This window comes from Tachysurus vachellii, chromosome 18 (assembly GCF_030014155.1).
Source record: "Tachysurus vachellii isolate PV-2020 chromosome 18, HZAU_Pvac_v1, whole genome shotgun sequence".
Taxonomy (NCBI): Eukaryota; Metazoa; Chordata; class Actinopteri; order Siluriformes; family Bagridae; genus Tachysurus; species Tachysurus vachellii.
Genome location: NC_083477.1, coordinates 18,939,052 through 18,961,434, shown reverse-complemented (window position 1 = coordinate 18,961,434; position 22,383 = coordinate 18,939,052). Strand labels below are relative to the sequence as shown.

The 22,383-nt window shown below is 37.4% G+C and overlaps 4 pseudogenes and 3 gene segments (V, D, J or C); all 7 read right to left on the bottom strand.

Annotated features, from left to right (window-relative positions):
* LOC132860829 (Ig heavy chain V region PJ14-like) lies at window positions 1–426 on the bottom strand (annotated as a pseudogene).
* A 4,254-nt stretch (window positions 427–4,680) lies between these two features.
* Window positions 4,681–5,130, bottom strand: LOC132861705 (Ig heavy chain V region 914-like; annotated as a pseudogene).
* Window positions 5,131–6,674: 1,544 nt separating this feature from the next.
* On the bottom strand, window positions 6,675–8,583 carry LOC132860983 (Ig heavy chain V region 914-like). The segment is given in 2 exon segments: window positions 6,675–6,991; window positions 8,541–8,583. Coding segments are annotated over 2 exon segments (360 nt in total).
* Window positions 8,584–10,135: 1,552 nt separating this feature from the next.
* LOC132860737 (uncharacterized) lies at window positions 10,136–12,434 on the bottom strand (annotated as a pseudogene).
* A 1,144-nt stretch (window positions 12,435–13,578) lies between these two features.
* Window positions 13,579–14,021, bottom strand: LOC132861722 (probable non-functional immunoglobulin heavy variable 3-38-3; annotated as a pseudogene).
* A 914-nt stretch (window positions 14,022–14,935) lies between these two features.
* On the bottom strand, window positions 14,936–15,980 carry LOC132860736 (Ig heavy chain V region 914-like). The segment is given in 3 exon segments: window positions 14,936–15,069; window positions 15,540–15,845; window positions 15,935–15,980. Coding segments are annotated over 3 exon segments (486 nt in total).
* Window positions 15,981–21,184: 5,204 nt separating this feature from the next.
* Window positions 21,185–21,636, bottom strand: LOC132860734 (Ig heavy chain V region 914-like). The segment is given in 2 exon segments: window positions 21,185–21,501; window positions 21,591–21,636. Coding segments are annotated over 2 exon segments (363 nt in total).
* Window positions 21,637–22,383: the final 747 nt, after the last annotated feature.

The following is a 22,383-nucleotide window of genomic DNA, read 5'->3' as shown; positions in this document are numbered from 1 at the left end:
GGCACAGTAATACACAGCCGTGTCCTCGACCTGAAAGTTTTGTCCTCTTAAATAAACTGCGCTGCTGGATTTGTCCTGGCTGAGACTGATCTTGCTCTTCATCGTGTCTTTGAGATCAGTGCTATCACCGCTACACAGATATCCGAGCCATTCCAGTGCTTTTCCAGCAGGTTGCCGTATCCAGTTAATACAATAACACCGAGATCTTGCAAGAGATGGAGAACGACTCTCCAGGCTTCACCAGCACAGAGTCTGTCTGAGTGAGCTCCACACCTCCAACACCACCTGTGAATAAGAGCGACAGAACATCATCAAAAGTCATCAAGTCATTTTCACAAAACGAGAATTAAATCTAAATTCATTCAGCCGACACGGAGACGTACAGAATGCAGCTGAAAGCAGCAGCAACACTGATAATGACAGCATTGTTGTTGATATAAATGTGAAGTGAAGTAAAATGCTCAGCTGCTCTCCTCCTCCTCACTACACACTCACACACACACACACACACTCACACAGACTTCCTTAATGTAAGAGACACAAGTGGAGGATTTGCATGAAATGCATCATCATGATCTTGAAGTCTCAGGTTTACTCATTTATACATTAATGTTCTTCCTCTTAGAAGAATTGGTCTTAGAGTGAAATGAACAAAACACTAACGTGTCTCTGTGATTAACTGAACTGAACATGTTCAATCAACAATCGTCTAAAATGAGCCTCACACGATAAAGTCACAGTTTCTGTGTTCAGAAGGTGTAAGTTACATTTCTATAACAGATGTGTACAGCTGTGTATTTTGATGTGTGTATTACAGTGTGTATTGGGACTGGGATGTGTGTATTACAGTGTGTATTGGGAATGGGATGTGTGTATTACAGTGTTTATTGGGACTGGGATGTGTGTATTACAGTGTGTATTGGGACTGGGGTGTGTATTACAGTGTGTATTGAGACTGTGATGTGTGTGTTACAATGTGTATTGGGACTGGGATGTGTGTGTTACAGTGTGTGTTGGGACTGTGATGTGTGTATTACAGTGTGTGTTGGGACTGTGATGTGTGTATTACAGTGTGTATTGGGACTGTGATGTGTGTGTTACAGTGTGTATTGGGACTGGTGTGTGTGTATTACAGTGTTTATTGGGACTGTGATGTGTGTATTACAGTGTGTATTGGGACTGTGATGTGTGTATTACAGTGTGTATTGGGACTGGTGTGTGTGTATTACAGTGTTTATTGGGACTGTGATGTGTGTATTACAGTGTGTATTGGGACTGTGATGTGTGTATTACAGTGTGTATTGGGACTGTGATGTGTGTATTACAGTGTGTATTGGGACTGGGATGTGTGTATTACAGTGTGTATTGGGATTGGGATGTGTGTATTACAGTGTGTATTGGGACTGGTGTGTGTGTATTACAGTGTGTATTGGGATTGGGATGTGTGTATTACAGTGTGTATTGGGATTGGGATGTGTGTATTACAGTGTGTATTGGGACTGGGATGTCTACTAATTTGTTGGTTTGAGGAACAGTCAGATCCACATTAACACAGTATGCTGACAGAGCTGTTATTTATACCTGTGGGCTTTTTCCAGCGTTTTCAGGAGCTTAGAATAGTTAATTTATATTTTCATTCCTAATAATTACTTTAGGCCACGCCCACTTTAGGGTTATATCCAGGTATCTTTGCTTCAGTTGTGTGACACGAAAGTCATGTGAGCAAAAGGGTGCTATTTTTATAACAGGGTGAATTTGCATAAATCAGCTGTTAGATTTCATAGTTTCATGAATCCTTCTTGAAAACAAGCAGCTGCTGCCCCCTACAGGTGCAGATACAAAATATTATAATGTTCTTGCTGCCAATTAAAAAATAACTTTCACATGGACCAACAATAAAAATAAAGAAAGTAGGAAGTCAGAATTGGAGCATTTTTATCAGCATGGTTTAAAATAGAGTAAACACTCAGACACAGTATCAGCAGTAACATAGTAAATCATTTGGTTTAACCAAATCAATTAATAGGGAAATTAATATTAATTTTTTCCCCTAGATTTGTGAACATCTACTTCCATAGTTCTTAATCTGTTAATTCAATTCACTTTATTTATATAACACATTTAACAATGGATATTTTCTCAAAGCAGCTTTAAAAAAGAAAAGAAACATACAATAAAAATTTTAAAATTAAAGTTTAAATTTTGTAACATTTTTTGTAACAGACTGTGAGCTTTTCATGTGTCTGTAGTAAGTCTGTGTTTTTGTATTGATGTCTAAGGGGAAGTATCACTGTGTGCTGTATCTCCCTCGGGCACAGTAATAAACTGCAGTGTCTTCTGTCCTCATGCTGTTCATCTGCAGATACACCTGCTTCTTACTGTCGTCTTTGGAGATGGTGAAGCGGCCCTTAACAGTGCTGGAGTAATATATGTAACTACTACTGTAGATGCTTGCAAGCCATTCCAGCCCTTTTCCAGGTGCCTGTCTGATCCAAGTCATGTAATAGCCACTAATGTCTAATCCAGAGGCTGTGCAGGTCAGTTTATGAGACTGATCAGGTTTGATGGTCACTGGATCAGACTCGATCAGTGTCTGACTGCAGGAATCTGAAATAGAAGAATATGTAGGAATTAACATTAATAGTAGAATATGTAGGAATTAACATTAAAACAGGAACAAAACATTTTTTTAAATGATGTAATAAATAATACTAACATTGAATGAAGATTACTAGAGTAAAGTAACTCAAAACTCTGCCTAGTCCCATCTCAAAGAATTAAAATGATTCCTGCTGCTGTAAATGAACACAAACTGCTGCTATGTTGTTGGGCTGAATGTTTCAGCATAAATGGTTCAAACACAGGATTTGGTTTGCATGACACACCCACTAGAGATATAAAAACATCCACAGAGGAACAGACGAGAGGAGAAAAAGCTTCCTGTAAGACTAAAGGTGTTTCATGCTGTCAGCTTCATCACTGCTCTTTACTCATTAGATGTTTTTTTTAAGCTGAATGTGTATTAATGAACAGTTAAAGATGGTCTTGTTCACACAGATCGCTCTCACAAGGCATCAAACATCAGTAACTTGGTCCTGTACTGACAATAATTTCTAATTTCTCCTAGAAGAAATGAAGACCTGGACCTTTATCTAAAATCCAACAGAAACATAAGAGCTCAGTGAAACATAGAGTAAGGAATTGTAAACATAGAGGCATGATGTTCTAGGAAAATAATCAAGGGCAGGGTGACGGGATGTAGTAGCATGTGTGGACGTCTTTTGTTCCTCTAAGACCTCTTTCTGTGTGGTGTCATATATTGAATCAACATTATTGGAGGAATTATTGTGATTATATAACAGTGTGTTTGGAATGTAGGGATTCGTTGCTCAGTACATTACATTAATTATCCATTTAGGTGAATGAGGACTGGGATGGACTCTGGAGCCTGCACTCTGACCCAATAAAACACTTCCTAATGATGACCGAGTGACTGAATACATTACCCTGATTATTGTCTGGTGATACTGAATGATTATATGATTAGTTACAGTATATATATATCCTTACACCTCTAATTCCAGTAGTTTTGTTCTCTATTAATAAGAGCACAGACATTTGTTCTCTTCTGGACTCCTGAACACATAAAACCTGCAGACGCAGACGGGGAAAATGAGCTGCAGTTTATTTACAGAGTCATTTAAAGAACCGGAATATGAACATGTCTGAATCTGAACTTGGGGTGAGCAAGAGGATGTTTTTGTATTATAACGTGGTGAATTTGCATAAACACACTTCAGCTGTTAGATTTCATAGTTTCATGAATCCTTCTTGAAAACAATCACTGGATAGATGAGTGGATGATAAGGTACTATGTAAATCTCTACAACAGAATGTTTCTCTATCAGAAAGGGAACCAAATCGAATCATTTTTAGAAGACACCTCACTCATCTAAGGAACACATTAGGAAACCTAAATGTAGGAATGGTTACGTGGTGATGGTTTATTTCACACAGACGACTTTCTCCTGCTCCTGTATTGAGAAGGAGTAAAACTCAGTGACAGAAAGTAAGGAATAAAACACTTGGGGAGGTTTTGTTACAGAAAAATAATCAACAATGAATCAAAGCAGAGTTTCTGTTGTCATCACAACATGAAGTCTTTTATTCATCACTATTTACAATTTTTCTTTTTTTATTTATTTATAGTTATGTTTAATCTTGTGTTAAGGCCAGAAAAACAAGTTATTTCCTGTTATCGTGTTCATTATTACAGCTAGAAACAGTCCTTCCCTCAACACTTGTCCTGAAACTGAGGAAAAAGTACAAACTTTTCTGTCCTGAAGACTTTCTCATGCTGAAAATAAAGTCACAGCTTTAACCCTGATCTAGCTCTGACACTGGAGACTCCTTCCAACAACACGAAATAAACATTCTCTTTACAGAAATCTTCATCATATCAAACACTGCAGATATTTTATCTTCTAATTAAATGTTCACAAACAATTTGTACTTCAATGTATTCATAATTGTTTGAGAAGTTTTTAAATAATGTATAAAGTGTTTGGAATGTAGGGATTAGTTACTCAGTAAAATGTAGTTATTATTTAATTAAAGAAGTGAATTGTGATGAGGTTTTTGTGCAGCACTGCAGCTTGTTGTGTCACTGTGTGGATAACGAGCGCAGTAATACACAGCTGTGTCTTCAGTCTGCATGTTCTGTCCTCTCAGTGTCACCGTGCTGCTGGAGGCATCTTTAGAAATACTGAACTTGCTTTTTAGAGACTCTTTATAACGTATGGTTCCACCCCCCAAATTTCCTTTATCCATTCCAGAGTTTTCCCTGCAGGTTGTCGAATCCAAGCTGTGGCGTAGCTGTCATCAGTAAGTGAGTAACCGGATACTTTACAGCTGAGGATTAAAGAATCTCCAGGTTTTAACATCACTGAGGTGTCCTGAGTGAGCTCTACTGCACATTCCACATCTGAAAAAAAGACATGTCACAATTCCAGTCAAAAATCTATGTACAGTAGGTTATAACTGCAGGAATTTACTAGCAGCTCTGAGATCATTAGTGAAGTGAAACTCACAGGATGAAGCTGCCAGCAGCAGCAGAACTGGAAGGAACATCTTATAACTAAAAGCAGTGCTAAACTCTCCAGAGCCCACAGTGACCGTGGCTGATATTTCTCTATATGTAGCTGTAAGGGGAACATTTTACATATTCATTTGCATATTGTTATGCTGGTGTTGTTTTTAGTCCATCACTGTGGATCAACTGTAACATCCAGAAGAACTTTCTGTTTTTTTTCAGAAACTGTAATTCTTCAGGTGAAACATGGATTCCACTAGATGTAAAAACCTCCTCATCTTATGAACATTTCTAATCTGTGATTATAAATCTATAATATTAGGAACATTAAGAGATGTTCTCAGGTGAATTTATGAACACACTGTGAACACACTCTTAATAACAGCATATTCAGTAAGGAGTAAAACACATGTGTGTGTTGTTATAGGACAATAATCAAGGATCAGGTGGTGTGATGTCAGGAATTGTAGAGGTGGTGGATGCAGGTGCTGATAATTTATTGTATAAAGTACAAACAAAACCCATGAAATTGTGTAATTCTGCACCCTTTGGCTCTACTGTGACATGAAGTTACTGCTACAAACCTGAAGATAATTATTTTCTAATAATCAATGGCACTGATTACTATGATCACTTTTCCTTTTATACAGCAGCAGTCTGTGAACGGTGACAATTTATTTATTAATCTAAGAAGAATATGGTGAACTCTTTTTACGTTTATAGTTACAGTTCTTGTTGTGATAATTTTGTAAAATACACGTTGGTGATAAACGTTAGCGAATATTCTGTAAATGTTATTTATTTCCCTTGTTGTTTCTTTCAGGAAATTATGACTATGAGACAGTCTCAGTGTTCAATGTCTCACAGAAAGACTTAGAAATTGTGGAGTGTCTAGCTGTGACTGAGGATATGAGAATATGCTGTACTTTAATGAAGCCTACAATGTTACAGTATATTTGTTAAGCTGTAGCGCCACCTGCAGATCTTGTGAAAATGGCCTCTACATTGAATACGTGTTTCTCTTTGACCACATCTGAGATTTTGGATGATTGATTAACATGTTTGTACCACTGTGGTGTCTAGCACAGTAATAAACAGCAGAATCCTGGGCTCTCAAACCAGTCAGCTGCAGATACACCATGTTTTTGGAGTTGTCTCTGGTCATTTCTAAACGTCCCTCAATGTCTTTGGTGTATATTGTTTTACTGGCATCAGACCAGATAACCCCAATCCATTCTAGAGCTTTTCCAGCTTGTTGTCTGATCCAGTTGTCTGATCATGTTTACACAAATTCTAATTTGTTGATGTGATTATTATTAGACAAAAACACTACTTTATATAACGTTCAGGAAAGTGTTGTGATTATAATAGTCTTTAAGATGTGCAGCAATATTAGAGATATAATAATATGGATTTAAATCAACATCATTAACTTAAACAAATAACTAGAGTGAAATGTTTTGTGATCATTTGTGGGATCATTTTTTTAATTTAACCTTGAATCGATCAGTGTTGTGTCTTGTGTCCTGTTATTGTGAACATAGAAGGAGGAGTTTTTGTACAGGGATGTTGTTTATTCGTCTCACTGTGGGTTACGAGCGCAGTAATACACAGCTGTGTCTTCAGTCTGCATGTTCTGTCCTGTTAATGTCACTGTGTTGCTGGACGTGTCTCTGGAAGCCTGAAACCTGCTTTTCAGTTTCTCACTGTAGTAAGTGTTACCATTACCACATATATCTCCGATCCATTCCAGAGTTTTTCCTGCAGGTTGTCGTATCCAGTCTGTACAGTAGCTGCTATCAGTTACTGAATATCCAGACACTTTACAGGTCAGAGTCAGTGACTGACCAGGAGTTAATACTGTGGATCCGGTCTGGATCAGCTCAACACTGTGAACACCTGTTAAAGAAAAGTTATTTTAATGATGTAAAAGCAAAAAGCTTTAAGGAACCAAAACTGTATTACATGTCAAATGTAAAAACACTTACAGTGTACGGCTGCCAGCAGCAGCAGCAGTAGGGATGTAGAGATCATGGTGTGTGTTGGAGCAGAAGAAGTAAAAGCTCTTGGTCTTTGTTGCTTAAATACATAACAGAGAAGGAAATTTGCATAGAGACACTCCTTATCTTAGGGTCAAAATGGGATGGATTCTTATGTATAAATATAAATGAGAAAACCTCCTCATCTTTTAAACATGTCTGTATTTTTTAGAGATATCTATCACTGCAGCTTGAGTTTATGTTTGAACCAATAAGAAGCTTAAGGCAGGTGTTAATGAGTAAGTTTATACACTATCAGGTGTTTTCAGATGAATTTATAATAAGAAAACTCACAGAAATTATTATTCATTTAAATCAGGAAGTTATTTTTTATACATGTATTGCTATATTTAATTTTGAACCTTACATTATAACAGCATTATAAAATACATCTTGTCATGTTACTGAGAAACCTCACAACCACAGGAGGATGTAGTTACATAAATTATAGTGTTTTATTTGTCCAACCTGTGTTTAACAACCCAAATAACTAATCACACATTATGGAAAGAGTGAAAAAGAAGAGAAAATGTAGATATTTGTCTGATAATGACTGATACTGAATGAGTCTCATACAGAATGCAGTTTGTGGATTCACTTTTTTTCACTTTATTTGTTGAGCTCTGCTGCCTCCTTCAGTTGTTTCAGTTATTGAACCTCAGACTATGAGAACAGACGGTGTGTTAAACACAACACACTGCTGGAAACATGCTGTATTATTCCTGAATCCACTCATTAAACACTGATTCCAACTGCTGGTTAAAATCCTGTAAAATGAAGGGATTAATAATGGTTCAGAATGAAGATTTTAATGAACATTTTAATCATGTTTTCTTTTTTATTTAAAAATGACTTTGTGTGACTGTGTTTTAAAATGCTGCAAATGATTCTGACTTCATTCCAGTGGAAGAAAGTGAAAGTGTGACTGAGATGATTTATTAGTTACACTGAGAGGATGTCTGTAACATGTCTCATAAGGTTTTTGTAAGAGGAATCCACTATTCTGTCTCACTGTGTGTAACGAGCGCAGTAATACACAGCTGTGTCTTCAGTCTGCATGTTCTGTCCTCCAATTGTTATTGTGTTAGTAGACGTGTCTCTGGAGATGCTGAACTTATTTTTCAGTTTCTCACTGTAAGCTGTACCCCCTCCACTGCTGATGCGTCCAATCCACTCCAGAGCTTTTCCTGCAGGTTGTCGAATCCAAGCTGTATAATAGCTCGTAACTGAATATGAAACCTTGCACTGGATGGAGAGACTCTGGCCTGGCTGGACTGTCATGGAAGCAGGCTGAGTAAGTTCCTCACCATGCACATCTGTGGAGGAAAACACATGGTGATATCTCACACAATATATGCTGCACCTTTATTCTTCATCTAGTAAATGAATGAATTTGATAAATCACTCACAAGAAGCAGCTGCCAGCAGGAGCAGTAGAGATGTAGAGAACATGGTGTGTGTTGTTTGGACTGGAGTCTTCTCTGTTCTCCAAAGTTTAACACACACCATCACATCATATAAATAGTGTGAGATCCAGCTCTGACACTTGGATTTGTTTATCTGCTGATGATGGGAGGAGATTGTATCTGAAATGTATTTATATCATGAGGAGGAGATTCATCTGATGGAGGATGTGTGGGTTTATAAACTCAACTCTTTCTCTTTGTAGTTGTCAAAAGGTTTCCTTACAATATACATCATTCAACTGCCTAAAGACTAGATAAAGTTTTATTATGTCTTAGTAGTTAAACCCAGAATTCAAGAGGATGCACTTTCTTTTTTACATGACTGTAAATGTATTGACACGTGAATTAATAATATTTCATTAGTATAAACGTCTAGACCAGGGGTCGGCAACCCGCGGCTCCGGAGCCGCAAATGGCTCTTTCATCCCTCTGCTGCGGCTCCCTGTAGATTTGGAAAATAAATATTTAATTTAAATTTATTTTATTTTAGTTAGTTTTTAAAAAAAATCTAATTCTAAATTCTAAGATTATGATGCTCTTGTAACATTACAATAAACCGTGTTTAATTTTTTTGTCGCTCAAAATATTGCGTCATAACTGCCGACTTGCAAAATCCGACACAGAAGCAGACGCATTTTTGGTTTACTGCAGCCTGCAAGTTAAAATTTTGATGTCATGCAGGGCTGTCAAGTGTCACGCATTGAGAGTGACAGTCACGCATTTGGGTCTTTTGTCACGCTCCCCGCCACACATTGTATCTCTCACGCAGAATAACTTTTTGGCTATTTATTATATATTTAATATGCCCCAGCACCCAAAATGTATCAGTCCGCTGTCTCTATGGAACCGGGCAGGAATAAAGCGCATCTCAGTTCTTAGTCGAGCCTGACATTTATCAGCCAATCAAAAAAAGAGGCTACACAATAGCCAATCAGAAAATAGCACTATCTAGGAAAGATTTAACGCAACAACCAATGAAAAAATTGGGGGGGGGGGGGGGGGGGGTGGAAATTTCACGCTTGCCTGCCTTCAAAACTTGAGAGCCCTGGTCATTAATACGAAGAGGACTTAATTAGACATTAAACATTTTATTTGAAAGTAACCTTCAACCCAGTGTCTTTGTTTTTAAGGTTAGTTAAAATATTAAAATATTTTTGTTTGCTTTAAGGAATACAATTTTTTTTACTCGGTAGCAGTTCATTGATTTCATAAATGCAACACACTACAATTTTTTCTATACTTTCCATAAAGGTAAAAAAAAACGGTATTTGCAGTGTTCTCTTCATTTTAGATGTCAAAAGGGTTTTGTGGCTCCCTGTGTTTTTTTTTCTGTGGGAAACGGGTCCAAATGGCTCTTTGAGTGTTTAAGGTTGCCGACCGCTGGTCTAGACAATGTTCAGAACAGTCCAGTAAAAGTCAGCAAGTGGTAACATGTAAGTCAGAGACACTGTAAACATTTTGGTTCTTTCACCTCCATGAATCTGAAAATGTGGGTTTGTCATGTGTCTATAGTAAGTCTGTGTTTTTGTACTGATGTCTAAGGGGAAGTATCACTGTGTGTCACGGGCGCAGTAATAAACTGCAGTGTCTTCTGTCCTCATGCTGTTCATCTGCAGATACACCTGCTTCTTACTGTTGTCTCTGGAGATGGTGAAGCGGCCCTGAACAGCGCTGGAGTAAAACTTGTTATCACTATCATACTCAATAATTGCAACAAATTCCAGTCCTTTTCCAGGTGCCTGTCTGATCCAAGCCATCCAGTAGCTACTAATGTCTAATCCACTGGCTGTGCAGGTCAGTTTATGAGACTGATCAGGTTTGATGATCACTGGATCAGACTCGATCAGTGTCTGACTGCAGGAATCTGAAATAGAAGAATATTCAAAGGTAGGAATTAACATTAAAACAGGACCAAACCAAAAAAAATTAATTATGTAATAAATAATACTAACATTGAATAAAGATTGCTAGAGTAAAGTAACTCAAAACTCTGCCTAGTCCCATCTCAAAGAATTAAAATGATTCCTGCTGCTGTAAATGAACACAAACTGCTGCTATGTTGTTGGGCTGAATGTTTCAGCATAAATGGTTCAAACACAGGATTTGGTTTGCATGACACACCCACTAGAGATATAAAAACATCCACAGAGGAACAGACGAGAGGAGAAAAAGCTTCCTGTAAAACTAAAGGTGTTTCATGCTGTCAGCTTCATCACTGCTCTTTACTCATTAGATCTCATGTCTTTTTTGAACCATAAGAGCTCAGTAAAAACATAGAGTAAGAAATTAAAGACATAGAGGCATGATGTTTTAGGCAGGGTGATGGGATGCAGTAGCATGTGTGGACGTCTTTTGTTCCTCTAAGATCTCTCTGTGTTGTGTCATGTTTTAAATCAACATTATTGGAGAAATTATTGTGATTATATAACAGTGTGTTTGGAATGTAGGGATTCGTTACTCAGTACATTACATTATTTGTTCAATTAGGAGAATGAGGACTGGGATGGAGTCTGGAGCCTGCACTCTGACCCAATAAAACACTTCCTAATGATGACCGAGTGACTGAATACATTACCCTGATTATTGTCTGGTGATACTGAATGATTATATGATTAGTTACAGTATATATATCCTTACACCTCTAATTCCAGTAGTTTTGTTCTCTATTAATAAGAGCACAGACATTTGTTCTCTTCTGGACTCCTGAACACATAAAACCTGCAGACGCAGACGGGGAAAATGAGCTGCAGTTTATTTACAGAGTCATTTAAAGAACCGGAATATGAACATGTCTGAATCTGAACTTGGGGTGAGCAAGAGGATGTTTTTGTATTATAACAGGGTGAATTTGCATAAACACACTTCAGCTGTTAGATTTCATAGTTTCATGAATCCTTCTTGAAAACAAGCAGCTGCTGCCCCCTACAGGTGATTTTTAATTCCAGGAGTTTGTAGTAGTGATGCTGCAGTAAACATCTACATTTCAGTTTGATCTCTCGTCAGATTCTGTGCTGCTGAACAGACTCTGTGTTTCTAAATTCAGGAAATGAACCATCGACCTGTAGTGTTCCTGCAGCTGGCATCACAATCAGGAGGAATAAAAGCATGAATAGTACAGTATATAGTCCCAACTAGTCATCACAATCATTGTCCTAGAGCTGATTTACCTCCAGTCAAATACGTAAAGACGTCATAATGTAAATGTGATACATAAGATGGTTATTATTAATATTAATAACTGCTAGAAGAGATTGGAATAAAGAGGAAGATCTGAGTGCTGAGTGTGAATAGATGATGTTGTTTATAATAAAGGTCTCTGAGGTGCAGCTTCCTGTTGAGGGAATATTTACAGCTCACGAGGACGTGCTTGTGTGAGTTTTTGTACAGCTCTGGAGTCTGTTGTGTCAGTGTGACTCTCGTGCACAGTAATAAACTGCTGTGTCTTCGGCTTTCAGACTCTTCACTTCTAGGTACAGCAAGTTTTTATTGGTGTCTTTATTGATGGAGAACTGGCCCTGTAGAGACTGAGCGAATATTGTGCCTGTGCCACTATCAATGCGCCCGATCCACTCCAGTCCTTGTCCTGGTTTCTGACGGATCCAGTGCATGTAGTAGCTCATTGAGAATCCGGAGACAGTACAGGACAGAGTGACCGACTCTCCAGGTCTCTTCACCACAGAATCAGAGGAGGTCAGGGACTGTCCATAAGAATCTGGAAGAGAAGAATAGAACTCAGTAATGTTATCTTATACTGATTATAATGCTAATAATCTTCACATAAAAAAACATAAACATACATGAAATGAGTAGCAATAAGATACATTGTCCTAAAATCATCATTCTCTGAGTTCTGCTTCACCCAGATTTAAAGTGTATGTGAGTGTTATCTCTCACAGAGCTCACTGTAAACTAGAGCAGCCAAGAACATGCTGTTTATACACCACTCTATTTAAATAGGGAGCGTCCATGACCACTATGGAGGTGTTCAACCCACAACCACATGCTGCTCACTGGATAGATGAGTGGATGATAAGGTACTATGTAAATCTCTACAACAGAATGTTTCTCTATCAGAAAGGGAACCAAATCGAATCATTTTTAGAAGACACCTCACTCATCTAAGGAACACATTCATTCATTCATCTTCTACCGCTTATCCGAACTACCTCGGGTCACGGGGAGCCTGTGCCTATCTCAGGCGTCATCGGGCATCAAGGCAGGATACACCCTGGACGGAGTGCCAACCCATCGCAGGGCTAAGGAACACATTAGGAAACCTAAATGTAGGAATGGTTACGTGGTGATGGTTTATTTCACACAGACGACTTTCTCCTGCTCCTGTATTGAGAAGGAGTAAAACTCAGTGACAGAAAGTAAGGAATAAAACACTTGGGGAGGTTTTGTTACAGAAAAATAATCAACAATGAATCAAAGTTTCTGTTATCATCACAACATGAAGTCTTTTATTCATCACTATTTACAATTTTTCTTTTTATATTTATTTATATTTATGTTTAATCTTGTGTTAGGGCCAGAAAAACATGTTATTTCCTGTTATCGTGTTCATTATTCCAGCTAGAAACAGTCCTTCCCTTAACACTTGTCCTGAAACTGAGGAAAAAGTACAAACTTTTCTGTCCTGAAGACTTTCTCATGCTGAAAATAAAGTCACAGCTTTAACCCTGATCTAGCTCTGACACTGGAGACTCCTTCCAACAACACGAAATAAACATTCTCTTTACAGAAATCTTCATCATATCAAACACTGCAGATATTTTATCTTCTAATTAAATGTTCACAAACAATTTGTAATTCATTTTCCAATTGTTTGAGAAGTTTTTAAATAATGTATAAAGTGTTTGGAATGTAGGGATTAGTTACTCAGTAAAATGTAGTTATTATTTAATTAAAGAAGTGAATTGTGATGAGGTTTTTGTGCAGCACTGCAGCTTGTTGTGTCACTGTGTGGATCACGAGCGCAGTAATACACAGCTGTGTCTTCAGTCTGCATGTTCTGTCCTCTCAGTGTCACCGTGCTGCTGGAGGCATCTTTAGAAATACTGAACTTGCTTTCTAGAGACTCTTTATGATACATGCTTCCACCCCCCAAATGTTGTTTATCCATTCCAGAGTTTTCCCTGCAGGTTGTCGAATCCAAGCTGTGTTGTAGCTGCTATCAGTAACTGAGTAACCGGATACTTTACAGCTGAGGATTAAAGAATCTCCAGGCTTTAACATCACTGAGGTGTCCTGAGTGAGCTCTACTGCACATTCCACATCTGAAAAAAGACATGTCACAATTCCAGTCAAAAATCTATGTACAGTAGGTTATAACTGCAGGAATTTACTAGCAGATCTGAGATCATTAGTGAAGTGAAACTCACAGGATGAAGCTGCCAGCAGCAGCAGAACTGGAAGGAACATCGTATAACTAAAAGCAGTGCTAAACTCTCCAGAGCCCACAGTGACCGTGGCTGATATTTCTCTATATGTAGCTGTAAGGGGAACATTTTACATATTCATCTGCATATTGTTATGCTGGTTTTCTTTGTGGATCACTGTGGATCAACTGTAACATCGAGAAGAACTTTCTGTTTTTTTTTCAGAAACTGTAATTCTTCAGGTGAAACATGGATTCCTCTAGATGTAAAAACCTCCTCATCTTATGAACATTTCTAATTTGTGATTATAAATCTATAATATTAGGAACATTAAGAGATGTTCTCAGGTGAATTTATGTGAAGTGAACACACTCTTCATATCAGCATATTCAGTAAGGAGTAAAACACATGTGTGTGTTGTTATAGGACAATAATCAAGGATCAGGTGATGTGATGTCAGGAATTGTAGATGTGGTGGATGCAGGTGCTGATAATTTATTGTATAAAGTACAAACAAAACCCATGAAATTGTGTAATTCTGCACCCTTTGGCTCTACTGTGACATGAAGTTACTGCTATAAACCTGAAGATAATTATTTTCTAATAATCAATGGCACTGATTACTATGATCACTTTTCCTTTTATACAGCAGCAGTCTGTGAACGGTGACAATTTATTTATTAATCTAAGAAGAATATGGTGAACTCTTTTCATGTTTATAGTTACAGTTCTTGTTGTGATAATTTTGTAAAATACACATTGGTGATAAACGTTAGCGAATATTCTGTAAATGTTATTTATTTCCCTTGTTGTTTCTTTCAGGAAATTATGACTATAAGAGACAGTCTCAGTGTTCAATGTCTCACAGAAAGACTTAGAAATTGTGGAGTGTCTAGCTGTGACTGGGGATATGAGAATATGTACTTTAATGAAGCCTACAATGTTACAGTATATTTGTTAAGCTGTAGCGCCACCTGCAGATCTTGTGAAAATGGCCTCTACATTGAATACACTTTTCTCTTTGACCACATCTGAGATTTTTAATAAACAGCAGAATCCTGGGCACTCAAACCAGTCACCTGCAGATACACCATGTTTTTGGAGTTGTCTCTGGTAATTTCTAAACGTCCCTCAATGTCTTTGGTGTATATTGTTTTACTGGCATCAGACCAGATAACCCCAATCCATTCTAGAGCTTTTCCAGCTTGTTGTCTGATCCAGTTGTCTGATCCACACTTGCTCAGACATGTTTACACAAATTCTAATTTGTTGATGTGATTATTATTAGACAAAAACACTACTTTATATAAAGTTCAGGAAAGTGTTGTGATTATAATAGTCTTTATGATGTGCAGCAATATTAGAGAAATAATAATATGGATTTAAATCAACATCATTAACTTAAACAAATAACTAGAGTGAAATGTTTTGTGATGATTTGTGGGATCATTTTTTTAATTTAACCTTGGATCGATCAGTGTTGTGTCTTGTGTCCTGTTATTGTGAACATCGAAGGAGGAGTTTTTGTACAGGGATGTTTTTTATTCGTCTCACTGTGGTTGCCGAGCGCAGTAATACACAGCTGTGTCTTCAGTCTGCATGTTCTGTCCTGTTAATGTCACTGTGCTGCTGGACGTGTCTAAGGAAACCTGAAACCTGCTTTTCAGTTTCTCACTGTAGTAAGTGTTACCATCACCACATATACCTCCGATCCATTCCAGAGTTTTTCCTGCAGGTTGTCGTATCCAGTCTGTACAATAGCTGCTATCAGTTAATGAATATCCAGACACTTTACAGGTCAGAGTCAGTGACTGACCAGGAGTTAATACTGTGGATCCGGTCTGGATCAGCTCAACACTGTGAACACCTGTTAAAGAAAAGTTATTTTAATGATGTAAAAGCAAAAAGCTTTAAGGAACCAAAACTGTATTACATGTCAAATGTAAAAACACTTACAGTGTACGGCTGCCAGCAGCAGCAGCAGTAGGGATGTAGAGATCATGGTGTGTGTTGGAGCAGAAGAAGTAAAAGCTCTTGGTCTTTGTTGCTTAAATATATAACAGAGAAGGACATTTGCATAGAGACACTCCTTATCTTAGGGTCAAAATGGGATGGATTCTTATATATATATATAAATATAAATGAGAAAACCTCCTCATCTTTTAAACATGTCTGTATTTTTTAGAGATATCTATCACTGCAGCTTGAGTTTATGTTTGAACCAATAAGAAGCTTAAGGCAGGTGTTAATGAGTAAGTTTATACACTATCAGGTGTTTTCAGGTGAATTTATAATAAGAAAACGTACAGAAATTTAAATTCATTTAGAACAGGAAACTTTATTTCTATTCATTTATAATTTAGTTAAATTTAGATTTATAACCTTACATTATAACAGCATTATAAAATACATCTTGTCATGTTACTGAGAAACCTCACAACCACAGGAAGATGTAGTTACATAAATTATAGTCTTTTCTTTTGTCCAACCTGTGTTTAACAACCCAAATAACTAATCACACATTATGGAAAGAGTGAAAAAGAAGAGAAAATGTAGATATTTGTCTGATAATGACTGATACTGAATGAGTCTCATACAGAATGCAGTTTGTGGATTCACTTTTTTCACTTTATTTGTTGAGCTCTGCTGCCTCCTTCAGTTGTTTCAGTTATTGAACCTTAGACTATAAGTCTGTGTTTTTGTACTGATGTCTAAGGGGAAGTATCACTGTGTGTCACGGGCGCAGTAATAAACTGCAGTGTCTTCTGTCCTCAAGTTGTTCATCTGCAGATACACCTGCATCTTACTGTCGTCTCTGGAGATGGTGAAGCGGCCCTTAACAGCACTGGAGTAATGTGTGCTACTGCCATGGATAGTTGCAAGAAATTCCAGTCCTTTTCCAGGTATCTGTCTGATCCAAGCCATCCAGTAGCTACCAAAGGTAAATCCAGAGGCTGTGCAGGTCAGTTTATGAGACTGATCAGGTTTGATGGTCACTGGATCAGACTCGATCAGTGTCTGACTGCAGGAATCTGAAATAGAAGAATATTCAATGGTAGGAATTAACATTCAAACAGGAACAAAACAAAATATTTTTTAAATGATGTAATAAATAATACTAACATTGAATGAAGATTGCTAGAGAAAAGTAACTCAAAACTCTGCCTAGTCCCATCTCAAAGAATTAAAATGATTCCTGCTGCTGTAAATGAACACAAACTGCTGCTATGTTGTTGGGCTGAATGTTTCAGCATAAATGGTTCAAACACAGGATTTGGTTTGCATGACACACCCACTAGAGATATAAAAACATCCACAGAGGAACAGACGAGAGGAGAAAAAGCTTCCTGTAAAACTCCAGGTGTGTTTCATGCTGTCAGCTTCATCACTGCTCTTTACTCATTAGATCTCATGTCTTTTTAGTCCATCACTGTGGATCACTGGAACATCCAGAAGAACGTAAAGTTTTCTGATCACTGATTATCACTGAACAACACAAACGTGTCCAGTCCTTCATGATGTTGTCATTTTTAGCTAATTCTGGTTTTCTGATGATCCATTAATAAAAATCATTTGGTGAGATGATAAAACACTTTATGTTTCTTTTATTCATTTTAATTTGTACATTACCAGAAATTCATGATCAAATTTTACAATGTTCACATATCACATTTAATTTCATGGGATTCTTATTAATTATTAGATATAGATTGAAGAGTTTTTGGATGGTTTTTGTTCATTCAGTATGAAGAGTTAAAGCCTGAGTGCTGAGTGTGAATGGATGTTGTTCTTTATAATAAATGTCTTTTTCAGACACATTTCATTTCGTCTAGTTATAAAAAGAGACTATTATTCTTAAGTAAACTTTTATTTGTTTGTCATATTAATGCCAGTGTTGGTGTTATGAGAGCCATGAGTGCTCCCTCTGCTGGCCTGCAGAGGATTTGCTGCACTTTATCATCAGGACTCTAATTCCCACAATCCATTGCACCACCCACTCAGCACACCTGTTTCCTGTTTGTAATCACCTGGTCTATTTAAGCTCACTCAGAACTCTCTTATGGGACGAAGTATTGTTAGCCTGTCTGCATACTGAGCGTATTTCTCTGTTCCGTCTATTGCCTTGTTTTGACCATGCCTGTTTTTCGTGTTTGTGATTGTTTGCTAACTGCCCTGACCTACGCCTGGATAATTGACTACTGCTTTTGGATTTCCTTTGTTGTTGTTGTATGCCTGGTGTTTTAACCCTTGCCTGTTTTTGGATTTTGCTAATAAACCTGCATTTGGATCTAACTGGTTTCACGCTTATGACAGTTGGTGTCTATGCTGAAATATTTGTAATATGGGGATTAGTTACTCAGTAAAATGTAGTTGTTATTTAATTAAAGAAGTGAATTGTGATGAGGTTTTTGTGCAGCACTGCAGCTTGTGTCACTGTGTGGATAACGAGCGCAGTAATACACAACTGGGTCTTCAGTCTGCATGTTCTGTCCCCGTAAGGTCACAGAGTTACTGGAAGTGTCTCGAGAGACCACAAACTTGTCTTTAAGTGAATCTTTCTTATCAATACTCCCACTATAATAAATGGTGTTGATCCATTCTAAAGCTTTTCCTGCAGGATGTCGAATCCAAGCTGTTCCAAAGTGGCTGCTGCTATCAGTGATAGAAGCTCCAGACACTTTACAGGTGATGGTTAAAGTCTCTCCTGGCTTTATAAGCAGTGAGTCTGACTGGATGAGCTCAGTAGCACAGAACACATCTGTAAAAAGAAAAGGTGGACATGTCGAACTGAAAGGATCAGATGAAATAATAAAGCTTCAATCCAAACACTCACAGGGGGCGAGAGCCAGCAGCAGCAGTGGAGCTGAAGCAAACATGTTTGTGTTGAAGACTAATGAGAATTGTTTCCTCTCTAGATCAGAATGCTGCTAATATTACAAGAGGAGATGCAGATTTGCATAAACATTACAGAGAGGCTGTGTTGAGTGCAGCTCTGCAGCTGTTAATCACACTCACACCCCGTTTCATCTCCATATCAATTTAATGTGGGAAATAATTCAGCTGTTTGTTATTATTAATAATGATATGAAAGTGTTGTGATGTAATTAACACTTTCCTGAACTACATTGAACATTATAACCAAACCGTGTAACCGAACATGACGTTCAGTCTGGTATAGGCTGAAACCCTCTAGAGGCAAATCCAGAGAGAAAGAGCTGAAAAGATTCTAGATCAGGTGTTTTTAAATCTCGTGATACTGAATGATTATATGATTAGTTACAGTATATATATCCTTACACCTCTAATTCCAGTAGTTTTGCTCTCTATTAATAAGAGCACAGACATTTGTTCTCTTCTGGACTCCTGAACACATAAAACCTGCAGACGCAGACGGGGAAAATGAGCTGCAGTTTATTTACAGAGTCATTTAAAGAACCGGAATATGAACATGTCTGAATCTGAACTTGGGGTGATCAAGAGGATGTTTTTGTATTATAACAGGGTGAATTTGCATAAACACACTTCAGCTGTTAGATTTCATAGTTTCACGAATCCTTCTTGAAAACAAGCAACTGCTGCCCCCTACAGGTGATTTTGAATTCCTGGAGTTTGTACTAGTGATGCTGCAGTAAACATCTACATTTCAGTTTGATCTCTCGTCAGATTCTGTGCTGCTGAACAGACTCTGTGTTTCTAAATTCAGGAAATGAACCATCGACCTGTAGTGTTCCTGCAGCTGGCATCACAATCAGGAGGAATAAAAGCATGAATAGTACAGTATATAGTCCCAACTAGTCATCACAATAAAAGCTCTTGGTCTATAAAAGCTCTTGGTCTATGTTGCTTAAATCTATAACAGAGAAGGAGATTTGCATAGAGACACTCCTTATCTTAGGGTCAACATGTGATAGATTCCTCTAAATGTGAAAACCTCCTAATCTCATGAACATCTCTGAACTGTGATTATAAATCTATAATATTAGGAACATTAAGAGATGTTCTCAGGTGAATTTATGTGAAGTGAACACACTCTTCATATCAGCATATTCAGTAAGGAGTAAAACACGTGTGTGTTGTTATAGGACAATAATCAAGGACCAGGTGGTGTGATGTCAGGAATTGTAGAGGTGGTGGATGCAGGTGCTGATAATTTATTGTATAAAGTACAAACAAAACCCATGAAATTGTGTAATTCTGCACCATTTGGCTCTACTGTGACATGAAGTTACTGCTACAAACCTGAAGATAATTATTTTCTAATAATCAATGGCACTGATTACTATGATCACTTTTCCTTTTATACAGCAGCAGTCTGTGAACGGTGACAATTTATTTATTAATCTAAGAAGAATATGGTGAATTCTTTTCATGTTTATAGTTACAGTTCTTGTTCTGATAATTTTGTAAAATACACGTTGGTGATAAACGTTAGCGAATATTCTGTAAATGTTATTTATTTCCCTTGTTGTTTCTTTCAGGAAATTATGACTATAAGAGACAGTCTCAGTGTTCAATGTCTCACAGAAAGACTTAGAAATTGTGAAGTGTCTAGCTGTGACTGGGGATATGAGAATATGTACTTTAATGAAGCCTACAATGTTACAGTATATTTGTTAAGCTGTAGCGCCACCTGCAGATCTTGTGAAAATGGCCTCTACATTGAATACGCTTTTCTCTTTGACCACATCTGAGATTTTTAATAAACAGCAGAATCCTGGGCACTCAAACCAGTCACCTGCAGATACACCATATTTTTGGAGTTGTCTCTGGTCATTTCTAAACGTCCCTCAATGTCTTTGGTGTATATTGTTTTACTGGCATCAGACCAGATAACCCCAATCCATTCTAGAGCTTTTCCAGCTTGTTGTCTGATCCAGTTGTCTGATCCACACTTGCTCAGACATGTTTACACAAATTTAATTTGTTGATGTGATTATTATTAGACAAAAACACTACTTTATATAAAGTTCAGGAAAGTGTTGTGATTATAATAGTCTTTATGATGTGGAGCAATATTAGAGATATAATAATATGGATTTAAATCAATATCATTAACTTAAACAAATAACTAGATTGAAATGTTTTGTGATCATTTGTGGGATAATTTTTTTTACTTAACCTTGAATCGATCAGTGTTGTGTCTTGTGTCCTGTTATTGTGAACATCGAAGGAGGAGTTTTTGTACAGGGATGTTGTTTATTCGTCTCACTGTGGTTGCCGAGCGCAGTAATACACAGCTGTGTCTTCAGTCTGCATGTTCTGTCCTGTTAATGTCACTGTGCTGCTGGACGTGTCTCTGGAAGCCTGAAACCTGCTTTTCAGTTTCTCACTGAAGAAAGTGTTACCACTACCACATATACCTCCGATCCACTCCAGAGTTTTTCCTGCAGGTTGTCGTATCCAGTATGTACAGTAGCTGCTATCAGTTAATGAATATCCAGACACTTTACAGGTCAGAGTCAGTGACTGACCAGGAGTTAATACTGTGGATCCGGTCTGGATCAGCTCAACACTGTGAACACCTGTTAAAGAAAAGTTATTTTAATGATGTAAAAGCAAAAAGCTTTAAGGAACCAAAACTGTATTACATGTCAAATGTAAAAACACTTACAGTGTACGGCTGCCAGCAGCAGCAGCAGTAGGGATGTAGAGATCATGGTGTGTGTTGGAGCAGAAGAAGTAAAAGCTCTTGGTCTTTGTTGCTTAAATACATAACAGAGAAGGACATTTGCATAGAGACACTCCTTATCTTAGGGTCAACATGGGATGGATTCTTATATATAAATATAAATGAGAAAACTTCCTCATCCTTTAAACATGTCTGTATTTTTTAGCGATATCTATCACTGCAGCTTGAGTTTATGTTTGAACCAATAAGAAGCTTAAGGCAGGTGTTAATGAGTAAGTTTATACACTATCAGGTGTTTTCAGGTGAATTTATAATAAGAAAACTTACAGCTAAATTTATTTTTATTTATTTATTATTTATTTTGGAACCTTACATTATAACAGTATTATAAAATTCATCTTGTCATGTTACTGAATAACCTCACAACCACAGGAGGATGTAGTTACATAAATTATAGTGTTTTATTTGTCCAACCTGTGTTTAACAACCCAAATAACTAATCACACATTATGGAAAGAGTGAAAAAGAAGAGAAAATGTAGATATTTGTCTGATAATGACTGATACTCAATGAGTCTCATACAGAATGCAGTTTGTGGATTCACTTTTTTTCACTTTATTTGTTGAGCTCTGCTGCCTCCTTCAGTTGTTTCAGTTATTGAACCTCAGACTATGAGAACAGACTGTGTGTTAAACACAACACACTGCTGGAAACATGCTGTATTATTCCTGAATCTACTCATTAAACACTGATTCCAACTGCTGTGTAAAAATCC